Source organism: Camelus ferus, chromosome 3 (assembly GCF_009834535.1).
Source record: "Camelus ferus isolate YT-003-E chromosome 3, BCGSAC_Cfer_1.0, whole genome shotgun sequence".
Classification (NCBI taxonomy): Eukaryota; Metazoa; Chordata; class Mammalia; order Artiodactyla; family Camelidae; genus Camelus; species Camelus ferus.
This window is the reverse complement of record NC_045698.1, coordinates 79,126,709-79,139,848: the sequence shown is the minus strand read 5'-3', so window position 1 is coordinate 79,139,848 and position 13,140 is coordinate 79,126,709. Positions and strand designations below refer to the sequence as shown.

The following is a 13,140-nucleotide window of genomic DNA, read 5'->3' as shown; positions in this document are numbered from 1 at the left end:
AGTTCTGGAAGGATTTGTGGATCTGTGAGCTGATTTTACAAGGCTTGCGAGGTGTTTCCAAACCTTCGGGACTTAAGAGTAGAAAAGGCGGGGTGGTGCGCTACCTAGGGATATATCACAGGGAGAAAGCGCCGCGTTAAGACCTTCGGTTGAGAGTGTGTAGTTTAATCACCGCCTGCGGCAGCGACGGGGGCAAGCCCCCTCCCCACCTGCCACCCCAGCGGCGCTTCTCGGGTTTCCTTGGTGCCGCGCGCCAATTGCTTCCGGGTCGCGGCGGACGTCGTTTCCGTAGCAGCATGGCGGCCACAGAGGACGAGCGGCTGGCGGGGATCGCTGAGGGAGAGCGGCTGGATTTCCTGCGGGACCGGCACGTGCGGTTCTTCCAGCGCTGCCTCCAGGTCTTGCCAGAGCGCTACTCTTCGCTGGAGACCAGCAGGTAACCGGTGGCCACGGTCCGCGGGGCCGACACGGGACCCGGCCCCCGGGAAGGGCGGTGCGGAACCTGACGGCTAAGTGGGCGCCCGCGGAGAGCTGCGCCGCCGCCCACCCAGCACTGCCTCTTCTCCTGGGCCCGCCTGCGGTCACCCTCATTCCCCCGAGCTCCGGGAGAGGGCTGCGGGGAGCTCTAAGTCGAGGGCTTTTGGAATCTCCAGTTTCTGCCCTTTTCACTTCCCATTTTTTCCTGTCAAGCTGGAGCTTCCTTTTTACCCCTTCACCAAACCTGAGTCACTTGGCCTCACTTCCGAATATGAAAGGAAAAAACAAAGCGTTTGTCATCGTATTTACATAAATAGCATCACTAATACTTCCTTGTCCTCCATAAAGTCATCAACTCCTAATTAGATGCCTGTGTGGTGTTTGATGTGTAGGTACGGCAGAGAGCCTCTAAAGCTTGGATAGATAGGAACTTTCCAGGAATTGTAAATCTAGTACAGGATTGACTAAGGAGGTGCAGTGTTGCTTGAAGAAGGCTGTTAAAGTTTATTTGCAGTAGCCTTGTGAGTTGAAGTTGGCTGAGGACTTAGATCTGGCAGAGGCTAAGAAACTGTGAATTAGTCATTCAGAGTAAAAGTCTGGGGCTGAGAATAACGAAAGGAGGAGGCGATCTTTGCTCTGCATCGCTGTGTTTGAAGTGAGGCTCCACAACTGTGGTGGAGTGGATTGGAAGAAGAGAGCAAGTTGGTTTTACTCTTATCTGTTTCCGTATTTTCTCAACTGAGTGGAGAATTTTGAACACTGCGTGGCAGGGTCAGTTTTGGAAGTTTCATAGATTACTTCTGCATACATGGTCAAGAAATATTTATTTTGATAGGTGCTGGAGGACAGCTGAACAAGGCAAGCAGGCAGTTTCAATAGGGCAGGTTCCTAACCCGGATTTCCTTAGGCCTTCCCTAATCATCCTTTCCAAAAGAGGCTACTTCCAGTTACCACCTAAAATTATATATTTATTGGTTTGTTTGTTTAATATCTTTCTTTCACACTAAATTGTAAACTTCATGAAGACAAGTTTTTGTCTTGTTTACCTTGATAACACCAGGGCTGCCTCATCCAATTTGGTAGCCACTAGCCACATTCGGTTATTAAATTTTGTTAGTTAAAATTAAATCAGATTAAAAAGCCACTTCCTCTGTTTACCGTAGCTACCACATTTCAAGTGCTCAGTCATCACATTGGCCAGTGACTTTTGTTTTTATTTTAACATTTCCGGCATCTCAGAAAGTCCTACGAGACAGCATTGCACTAGAACCTTGAGTAGTATCTGGCAAAAGAGAGGGCAATAGGTGTATATTTGTTGAATAATGTAAGCTGAGCCCTGATGGAGGAACAGAACTTTTGGTAAAGGAGGAGTGAAGCGTCGTTAATATTCCTTTCTCCATCGGTATTGATTGACTAGCAGAGCCCATATCTAGACCTCAGATAACATTTCTAAAACTCAGCCCGTTGATTGTAATGATATGAGATGTTTAGAAATCTACTGATAAATCACACTTATGTCTTATGAGGATTAATTTTATGTGCATTTAAAGCATTTGAATTAAAAAATCATCCGATTTTGATTGTTAAACAGTTGAACTTCGCTTGTAGCTATCAGTATAGGTCTGTGGTTGCATTTTCAAAAGGCCTCTGTGTTTGGTCTATTCTTCAAAATTCAGCAAGGACAAAACCAAACAGACTAATGAGTGTTGGCAGTAAACTGTAATCCTGCCCATAGCATAAGTAGAACAGCAAAACTTGTCTGATTAAACAGTTAATTTAAGAGTTGATTTAATAACTTTTGTATAATCTTAGGATATATACCAGACATTGTATATTAGATAATAGATATATAATATCACAGTGTACTAGTTAAGAGATATTAATTATATTTGTTTATGCCTCCTGTTTGTCACTTAAGTATGTTTCATCATTTTTGTTATTTTATGGCTTAATTAATAATCACATTTAACCTGTACATATAACCGGTACATATCAGTTTTTGTAGTAGTTTCTTAAAATTTTTCATCTTTTCTTTTTCCTGGTTCACACTCTTTATTTTTCTTAGTTCAGCATTAAGTTTTTTTGTGGTGTATATGATTCATAATTGACTTTCAGGTGCTTGTGAAGAAGCTCCAACTTTTTAAGCAAAGGTGACTAGTCACAAAATTTTTATTAATACCAGAGTTTTAAGATGAAACAATGTGTTGACTAAGTCATCATTCTTATCTAGTAGTATAGTTCGGTTCCACAAGCATTTATTGAGGGCCTGCCACGTGTATCGGTGTCATGATACAATATTAAATTGACGATTCAGGTATTCCTGTGTTCTTTTTACTGATAGATACGCAGCAGCTGACTCTTAGGAAGGCTAATATTGAACTAGACGTTTAGACACTTATTTTCTGGCCCACCATTTTGGCAAAATCATTCTATTTCCCTGTTTCTTTTAGCCTGACCAATAGAAATTATTTTTATTTTTCTAATAGCAATTGCATTATGAAAATTTAAAAAGTATTGTTTGTTGCTTCACTCAAGGTTTTTCTTTTATATTAACTTCTGAAAAATGATGGTTACTAGTTAACTCAAGTGAATATAGATCTTGGATTGTGAGCTTTTGTCAGTTAACAGGTTTCTTTTCAGGGGCGGTTCAGAGCCTTTTTTTTTTTTTGGTTATATGATATTGTTGCCATTTGTGTTTGGGTAATAGGCATTAGAGGCAGACCTTATCTCATGAAACATAATTATCACCAAGAGCTGTGATTTTTCAGATGTGCCCACTGTATTGTGTAGAAATTTTCCGTATGTCTAAAGTATCGTTTTGTTTTTGAGAAGACTCGTTGAGGGAGTGGTGGAGGTTGCCAACCAATGAAAAAACCTGTGGTGTAAGACTGTGATTGTTACTCCTGTCCCTTCAAATCAGGGAAAATACCAATAATAATAGCTTCCATTTAGTTAGTGCTTGCTTGTGAGCAAGTAAGCACAATAACTGTGTGAGGTTTAATAGTTTACAGATAAGGAAGACGACTTAGAAAAGACTTAGAAAAGGTTAGGTAACCTGCCTAGATTACATATGACTGGAAATTGGCCAGCCTAGGATTTGAAGCTAGTTTATTTGCCTGCAAGTCTGAGCTCTGAACTACTGCTTCCCACATAAAGGGAGGTTCCACTGCCCTTAATTTATTCCTGATCTTATCCAGATAAATCACTTCCCTAATTCAAGTGGATTTCAGTGGGTTGTTAGAATTAAATTGAGATAATACAAGAGAAACTTCCCAGCTCGGTGTCTTATGCATCGCGATAGTCTCTCACTGTAAGTTTCTCAAAGTATATTGTTCTTGGGTGTACCAGTATCTCATTAGTTTTAGTTTTTGCCCTTAAGCTTTTTTTGGAATTAAATTGCTCTCGGATTTCTCCTAAAGTTGGTGATACCATTCTAGATGTATAGGAAAGCAGTTAATTATATACAGTGGTTGCCATAGGGCATTAAGGCTTAATTATGTCTTGGAATCTCTGTTAAAAAGGTTACAGAATGTGTCAAGTGGCTCTGCTAGAAGATTTTAGACCAGATAATTTAAAGTCTTAATTTATCAGTATTAGTGAAGGAATTACGAGAATACGAAAGTGAGATAACCATGCTGAATCAAATAACATTGTAGAATGAATCCCAACAGGAAAGGGATTATATGTAACAAATTCTTTATATGAAAAGCAGTCACTAAAGGGACTAGTTTTTATATGAATGCAAAACACTTAAGATTTCTGGTTTAGTGTACAATCTTGGAGGGGAAGGGTATTTGCTTTATAGTATTCCGTTTTATCAAAGAATGTTCCTCTCTGGGAAAATGGGAGTTGAAATGCAAATGCATTTGCACTTTTTAAAGTTTTCCTTATTTCCCAAAATTCCTTATAAGTTTTTTCCAAGGGGTCATATTTGTAAACAAATTTGAATAATGATAGATTTATTCTAACATCTTTAAGAATTAAGCACCAGCTATATGCATGAGTGCTTGGCAAATCAGTGAAAATTGAGATTTTTATATATTTTCCAGTCTTTTGGCCTTATTTGTATTGATTAGGGGCAGGAAATTCTCTTTTTTAAATCTACTTTTAACCTTCAGGTTGCTCATACACTGGCTTCAGTGGATTCATGTATACTTCAGATGAGAAGGATTGATTTCTTAACCCTTAAATGTCCCTTTATTAAAAATTAAAACAAAGGTTTGATTGATAATATTGAACTGTAAGAATAAGTTGTGTTTTTTGGCTTTTGCAAGTTGGGAGTGTTGTTTGAATTATTGTAAAATTAGAATGAATTTATTTTTTTCTGAACAAGAAAGACTTCATTGTTTTTATAGTTAAGATGAAATTTTATATTTTTTCTTTTAGGTTGACTATTGCATTTTTTGCACTCTCCGGACTAGATATGTTGGACTCCTTAGACGTGGTGAACAAAGATGATATGATAGAGTGGATTTACTCCCTGCAGGTCCTTCCCACAGAAGACAGTGAGTGAGTTTTTAACATTTTATTTTTAGTGTGACTAGTTACACCTGGCATAACATGTGTTGGTCTAGGAAATCTTAGTATTTATTTATAAATAATAGCATGTTTTATTCATCTGTGTTTTCCTTGTCATACAACACTCCCCTTGTATGCAAACACAATACTGACCAAGTCTAATCATTAATCTCTGGAGAAAACAGTTTAGAGATGGGGTTAGATAAAGATTCACAGTTCTGCACCCTGCTGTGTTGTGCACTTCCGTGTTGATGAGTGCTTGTTGATTACTTCCGTTCCGTATTTATGTTTGATCACTTTTGTAGCATTCACTCAATTTTTCATTCCCAACCATTCTTTTTGTCTCTTCAATTGAAAAACTCTTTGCTGTTAAAAAGTTTCATTTCTGTCTCCTGGTCATTTTCCCTCTAATGTTTCATTAGCATTTCTTTAATGGTTTCTTTGAGCTTTTACTTATACTTAAGAAATTTTTATACTTCTTAAAACTTTATACATCTTGATCAATTAAACACATTTTCAAAATTCATAAATTATTGATCAACTAAATACACACAAATTTTATAAACTCTTATTCACTCCATTAAGTGTAAAGTACTTAATATCGATTTAACTTATAGATGTTAAAAATTCTAACCTTAAATTGAATTAGATCAAGCAAATAAGCTCCCAGAAAATCATGCTGTTTTTATCTTTGGTTACCACTTGCGTTTCTTTTAATAGTCAGCATTTATAAATTAACTGTGTGTTTCATTGGTTGGACTAATCATATATAAATCTCACCTGGATGAACTTTGGGGAAATAATAAGCTAAAGCTTTATTTAGAAAGAAAGAAAGAGCTTTGGTCCAGTAGCAGATGCTATTGGACATACTTGATGGCTTTTTACTTTATTTTTCTTCAAGTTTGCATTATTTGTTTCTATATAATTTTAAAAATCTATGCTTGTTGATAATGAAGCGTTTTTAACTAGATCTATCAGAATTTTAATACATAGATATCTTACCACTTTTCACCTGCTATATGTGATATACCGGTCAGTACTTACAGAGTCTAACATTTTGGCGAGTAGGAATTACTGAATGTTCTGCTAAGAGTATTTTGCTAAACCTGTGGAGAAGAGCCGTTATGGTCCTCATTCTCTAGGAACTTGTGGCTGAGGTGAGGTCACAGTCTAGTCACCTGCAAAGTGGCAGTAATTTGTGTTTTCCCTTTTTCTCAGGATTTTTTTTTCCACTAGTTTAGGTAAAAGTCTGGGGGTTTTTTTAACTTAGATATTAAACAGGTGTAAGGTAGTTTTATTAGTTTTGTTTGTTTACTAAAAATACATGTCCTAATCAAATTATACACTGGAGTTTCTTAAATATATTTCACTTAGTACAGATAGGAAATCATACACTGTGGTACATAGGAAATCTGTAAGTTTTTTGCTAAAATACATTTTGTATTACTTTTATAAGTTATTTACAATACTTATTTCCTTAGAATAAAGTAGCTGTTGTCTCTCTAGAAAAGTAGAGACCACTGCATTTTAATGAAAGAACTTATGCTATAGGTTACGGTTACCAGAACACTAGTCTTTCTTACATTTTTATCCACTTTTAAGGACTGTTTGCTGGCTCCATGTTTGATCTAATTAATACTCATATTCTTTTTAAAGCCTTCTTTTCTCATTGTTTGATTTTTTTATTGTGAGAGATTTGTTGACTGTTATCTAAACTTTCATATTATCCCTAATAATTGTGTTTGCTACATACTCACTAGAAGGGCCAAAATGAAAATGAGAATGTCGTACAACTACAGCTGTTATTTTACAACTCCTCTTTGGCAGTATTTACTAAAACTGAGCATATGTATATTCTGTGACCCAGCAGTTCTACTCCCTAGTATGTACGTACCCAACAGAATTGAAAGCATGTCTTCACCAAAAGATGGGTACTAGAATGTTCACAGCAGTATTTTTCACAAGAGTCCATAAGTAGGAATATGCACACCACCCATCATTAGTGTAATAGGTGTTAGATGTAATGATATAAGTGTAGTGTAAATGATATATTCGAATTCACACAATGGAATACTATACAGTAACGGGGAAGAACAATCTAGTCTTATATGCAAAAATTTGGTTGAATGTCACAAACATGTTTTGAGATAAGAAGTATGTAGTGTATTTTTCCATTTATACAAAGTTGAAAAGTAGGTAAAACCAATCTGAGCTTTTAGGGAGTGACAAGAAGTAATTAGGATGGGCTTCTAGGGTGCTGGTCAAGTACTTTTTCTTGATCTGAGTGCTGGTTATACAGGTGAGTTTACTTTGCAAAAGTTCATTGAGCTGTTTATTACTCTCTGATGAAAGTTTAAAAAATTTTTTTGAATTAGAGTTGGTACTTACCATCTGTTTAGAGATTCATCAGAATTCTCTTTCCCATTGTACTTTTGAACTCCATGGACTTCATTGGATTGAAGCCCATTGCTAATTTTTAATTTTTTCAGTCATTGAAGGTTAACTGTTGCTTAAAATATTTTTGCTTACATCTGAATTGTAAACTTCTGGAGGGCAGGGAATGCGTCTCTTACATTTCTTTTTCTTTCGGTGCCTAAAGCATTGCTGTGTATCAGCAGTTGTTGGACTGCTAAATCACCTGTACCTTTTCCTACTTTACTGTTCCTCTTTTCTATATTTACACATTTAGCCTAGAGCATCCTCTGGCTCCTCAAATATTTTCTCATTCATAAGGCATTGGCAGACTGCATAGAATATACTTTCTAAAACTCATAGCTCTGTATTTGTCCTAGTTTGTGATATCACATAAAATCTTAGGGAATTTAAAAATCTTAAAATGTTAAACAAAACCCAGAGACCATAAAGGAAAAGATTGGTAGATTTGAATGAATAAATATTTTTAAATGTTATGTAGGTAAGTGACAGACTTGGAAGAAATTATGCCAATATATATAATAGGCAAAATATAACTATCCAGATTATAAGGAATTATTAAAGATTGAGAAAAAATGACAAGGTTTATGAATAGGTAGTTCACAGAGAAGTATAGTCATAAATACATGAAAAGAGAATTAACCAATTCTAGAAATAGGGAGCTAAAATAGAAATAAGGATGTTACATTGTTTTTTACCTAACACATCAATTTAGGAAAAAGCTTTTAAAAGCTGGTAAGTATATGAGGGAAAGACCACTTTCTTTTGATGGAAGTGAAAATTATTGTAATCTTTGGAAGGGCATTTTAGAAGTATAATTTTTAACCCTCACATATTCTCATGTGTGTTTTAGTTAGTTGAATAATGGCCCCTAAAATGTATGTCCACCCAGAACCTCAGAATATGACCATATTTGGAATTAGGGCTTAAGGTAATTAAGGTAAGGTGTAATTAAGGTAAGGATCTCACAATCAGTGACTGGTATCCTTACAAGAGAAGGGAGAGGGAGATATGAGACCCAAAGGGGAAGGCCATGTGAAGACAAAGGCAGAGATTAAGAGTGATGGGTCAGCACGATAAGGAACACCAGGATTGCCCACAGCCACTAGAAACTAAGAGAGGGACATGAAATGGATTTTCCCTCAGAGCCTCCAGAAGGAACTAGCCCTAATAACAGCTTGATTTTGGACTTCTGGGCTCCAGAACTATAAGAAAATCAATTTCTGTTGTTTAAAGCTACCAGATTTGTGGTAAGTTCTTACTAATCTCAGGAGACTAATAGATGTGCACAAAAAACTGTATAGAGGAATGTTTGTTTTGACATTGTTTGTTATCATGACAAATTAGGAACAAAATAGATATTCAGCAAAAGTGAAACAGTTAAATAAACTATGATCTAGTAAAGAGTTCTGTGCAGTAGTAAAGTGATTGAGATCTATGTATGTACTGACATGAAACTGCTCATCATATATAGTTAAATGATAAATACCAACATGTACGGGGGTGTTTTGTTTTAGTAATCTATGAACATCAGTGTTTAGGAAGAACATTCATAGGGAGTCTTTATGAAGGAGGAAGATGGGACCAGAGGTAGGGGATGGCAGGATAAGATACTTTAGTTTTATTCTAGTATATGCATTGTTTAAATACTTAAAATAAATCTTTCCCTATTAAAAAATTCAAGTCCAAAAAATCTGTAACTTAACCTCTCTTCAAAGCACAACAAAAATAATTAAAAACTAAACCTACTTATACACAGATATTAATATTTTATAATTTTCAGAGCATTGTCAGATACATCAAGTTTGTGCCTTCTTCTGAAGGGGAAAGTGAGAGGCAGAGTGATTAAGAGACCTACCTGAGGCCACACACAGATTTTAAGCAGTAGAGTCAGACTGAAATCTCTGGCTTCTGACTCCAAGTCCCAGTGCTGCTTTACTGTAGAAGTATATGGGGTCCCTAGTGGAGACTATCATGTGTGGCACTTAAGTACCTTGTGAATATTTAATCACAATTAACCCTGGCCTTCCATTTAATTCCAGGGTTGTAAAGAACCTAGTAGTATCCTAGTAATAAACGTGTGGTTAGAGCATTGGAGGATTGGGAGCCCTTCTCATCAACATCAGGAAGTAGTTAGGAAACACAAAGGATCTGGCTGGGAGTTTATGTTACCCTCTCTTATCAGGGGCACAACTGGAGAACTTTGGAGCTAAAACCAAACCAACAGTATTATAGTCCATCATTTTACAAGTAAGGATATTAAGATCCAGAGAGAGTTATAATTTGTTCACAGTAATATAGCTAGTTAGTGCTGGAGGCAAAATTAGAATAGTTTTCTGTTTCTTATTTTCAATTTTTCTAATACTGATCCAATGAAATAGGTGCTCTATTATCATGTATGTTTTTCTATGATATGGTTTTTTTTTCATGAGAGCTCTGAGGCTGTCTTCTGGGTCTAAAGGAAAATAAATCTGGTATCTGTTCTTTAAGAGCTTATAGAACATTAGTATTAAGTGTTTGGAAATGTAGATAAGGTGGTTTAATATTAAAAGGTAAAATGTTAAATGATTTTATTTTTTAGTAGATTTCTTTTCAGTAAGATTGCTGCATTTTTAAAATAACATGCTAAAAAACTTAAGTATAGTTTCATGTGGCTAAATTGAGCATGTTGCAAATTTTAGAAATTATAGAGCACCTGTTTGGGAAGCATTGTGGATCAAGAATTTTTTGCAAAGATAATTTCACAGTGGTTGGTCGGTCCCCAGCTGCCACTAGTCACATGTCTGGTAGGCTGTACCACAGATCTTTTCACAGTCCAACTGCGATTCTGAATTTTCAGTTTACTATTTTGTTGGATGAGACAGTATTAAATTTCTAATTTCTGTGGAAAAAAGTCTCTTACCACCTTCTGTTTAATTGATCTAGGTCTTATTCTAAAACTAATATGTTAAATTTAGAAAATAGATATAAAAAGACATTTTTAAACTATAGAATATTTTATTTACCTTGTTTCCCGACATCCTGAAACAAGGAGTTGTGTAAAGTGTGTCCTTTTACTAGGAAACCTTGTGTTTCTTGAGACCTGTGAAGGATTATTTCTATAGCTGTAAAATATAAATATCCATTTTTTACATAAAAAATTACCATATTCCTCACTTGAATTCTGTTGCTCAGTGCAAAAATCTGACTTTCAGAATGAGGATTAGAAAGTTAAGACATTACCAAGTCGAGTTTTGAATTATATCTAAGCAGCATGACCACCATTAATAGTGTGGCGATATTTTAGCCAAAGAGCTGTTCTTTTGTTTTGTTTTGTTTTTTATTGAAGTAGTCAGTTACAATGTGTCAATTTCTGGTGTACAGCATAATATCCCAGTCGTGCATACATATACATATATTCATTTTCATTAAAGTTTGTTACAAGATATTGAATATAGTTCCCTGTGCTATACAGAAGAAAATTTTTTCCTGTATTTTCGTATATAGTAGTTCGCAAATCTCAAACTCCCAGATTTATCCCTTCCCACCCGCCCCCCTCCCCACCGGTAACCATAAGATTGTTTACTGTTTCTGTGATTCTTGTTTCTCTTTTGTAGATGAGTTCATTAGTGTCCTCTTTTTTTCTTTATGTTTTTTATTTTTTAGATTCCACATATAAGTGATATCATATGACATTTTTCTTTCTTTCTGGCTTACTTCACTTAGAATGACGATCTCCATGTCCATCCATGTCGCTGCAAGTGGCATCATTATTTTATTATTTTTTATGGCTGAGTAGTATCCCATTGTATAAATATACCACAGCTTCTTTATCCAGTCATCTGTTGGTGGACATTTAGGTTGCTTCTGTGTCTTGCCTATTGTTTATAGTGTTGCTATGAACATTGGGGTGCATGTATCTTTTCACATTAGAGTTCCCTCCAGATATAAGCCCAGGATTGGGATTGCTGGATCACATGATAAGTCTATTTTTAATTTTTTTTAGGAATCTCCATACTGTTTTCCATAATGGCTGCACCAGACTACGTTCCTACCAACAGTGTAGGAGGGTTTCCTTTTCTCCACACCCTCTCCAACATTTATTGTTTGTGGACTTTGAATGATGGCCATTCTGACTGGTGTGAGATTTGGTTTTGGTTTGCATTTCTCTGATAATTAGCGATACTGAACATTTTTCATATGCCTATTGACCATTTGTATTTGTCTTCATTGGAGAATTGCTTGTTTAGGTCTTCTGCCCATTTTTGGATTGGGTTGTTTTTCTTTTTTCTTATTAAGTTGTATGAGCTGTTCATATATTCTGGAAATTAAGCCTTTGTCAGTCGCATCATTTGCAAATATTTTCTTCTTTTCCATAGGTGGTTGTTTTATTTATGGTTTCCTTTGCTGTGCAAAAGCTTATAAGTTTCATTAGGTCCCATTTGTTTATTTTTGCTTTTATTTCTATTGCCTGGGTAGAAATTTGCCCTAGGAGAACATTTATTAGAAGCAGTACAATTTTTAATGTATTTTTATCTTTCACAATAAAATTTTCTCTCAAAAGAGGGGAAATACATACCTTTCTTCCTATGAAAAGTAAAAGTTAACTGCTAATAAAAATCTTTTTAAACTCTCATTGAAGTTTTACATTCTATTGGCTTATAACGATTTTCTATGTTTTTTAGAAATATCTAAATGCACTGTCTTTATGATGCTTGACATGTAGATGGTGTTTATTATGAGTTTAATAGTAAAATCGTAAGTTGTAAAGTGAGATATGACCCAGTCATCAGGCAGGAGTCAGCTTTATAGCTTAACAGTTGTCTTTCAGGTGCAGGCATGCAGGTAAAGGGATTGTTTTCCTTATAGTTGATAGCTAAACACATTATATTCTCTAGTAACACATCACTCTACATACTCACGTGTATATATATTACATTCGTGTACATATTCCCATTTTTGCTGCTTCTCCTTTTCTTTCTATCTGCCGTGTTTCATTTTTTATGTAACCTGAGTTTTTATGAGATACAGGTGTCTAAACTACTATATAACAAGATAAACTAATTTGACTTTATGGATGCATTCACTGAATCAGTGGTTCTCGATCAGACAGGGATTGTTTTTCTTTCTAATATTTGATTGTTCAAGCCCTACTCTGAGGGTTTTGATGTGGGCCAGGATTAAGACACAAAACCATCTATATTTTTCCCCACTATACTTGATTCTTTTGGTCAGTCAGACCACACTTTGTTTGCCTTGTTACTACTGAATAGGAACACTAGATGGTGCTATTTAATAACTGCCAAAGAAGTTTAAACTTTACCCTGTATACGCATCCAGTTGTAAATTTGGAATAAATTGCATGTTTATACTTTAATAATTATCATGAATAAGTAAGCTTATCAGAATCATAAAGGAATGCACACAATAGCAGACAGATCTTGACAGAAACCAGAAAGAATTACCTCGTGAATTTTTTAAGATGACAATATGTACTCCTTTTTGAAAAGGGAAGGAAAGGCATTTTTTTTTATTTTAAAGAAACTTTCATTGATAAATTGTAACAGAAGCTGTTTATTTCCTCCTATTTCACTTTTGATAAAACGATTTTAAATGATTACTGTTTATTTAAGCCATAGTCACTGTGGTGAACACAATCTAAACATGACCTTTAATCTTTACAAGAACGCTGCTAGACATTGCTTGCAATATATTATTGTTCCTAGTTCAAAA

The 13,140-nt window shown here is 35.5% G+C and overlaps 1 protein-coding gene across 1 annotated transcript in view; it reads left to right on the top strand.

Moving 5' to 3' along the window:
• The first annotated feature begins 286 nt into the window (after positions 1-286).
• Positions 287-13,140, top strand: part of PGGT1B (protein geranylgeranyltransferase type I subunit beta) — a 46,519-nt gene continuing 33,665 nt past the window's right edge. Inside the window, exons 1-2 of the mRNA XM_006193296.3 lie at positions 287-436; positions 4,864-4,982. Coding sequence (XP_006193358.1) covers positions 297-436; positions 4,864-4,982 — 259 coding nt within the window. The 5' untranslated portion in view covers positions 287-296. The remainder of the gene's footprint in view (positions 437-4,863; positions 4,983-13,140) is intronic.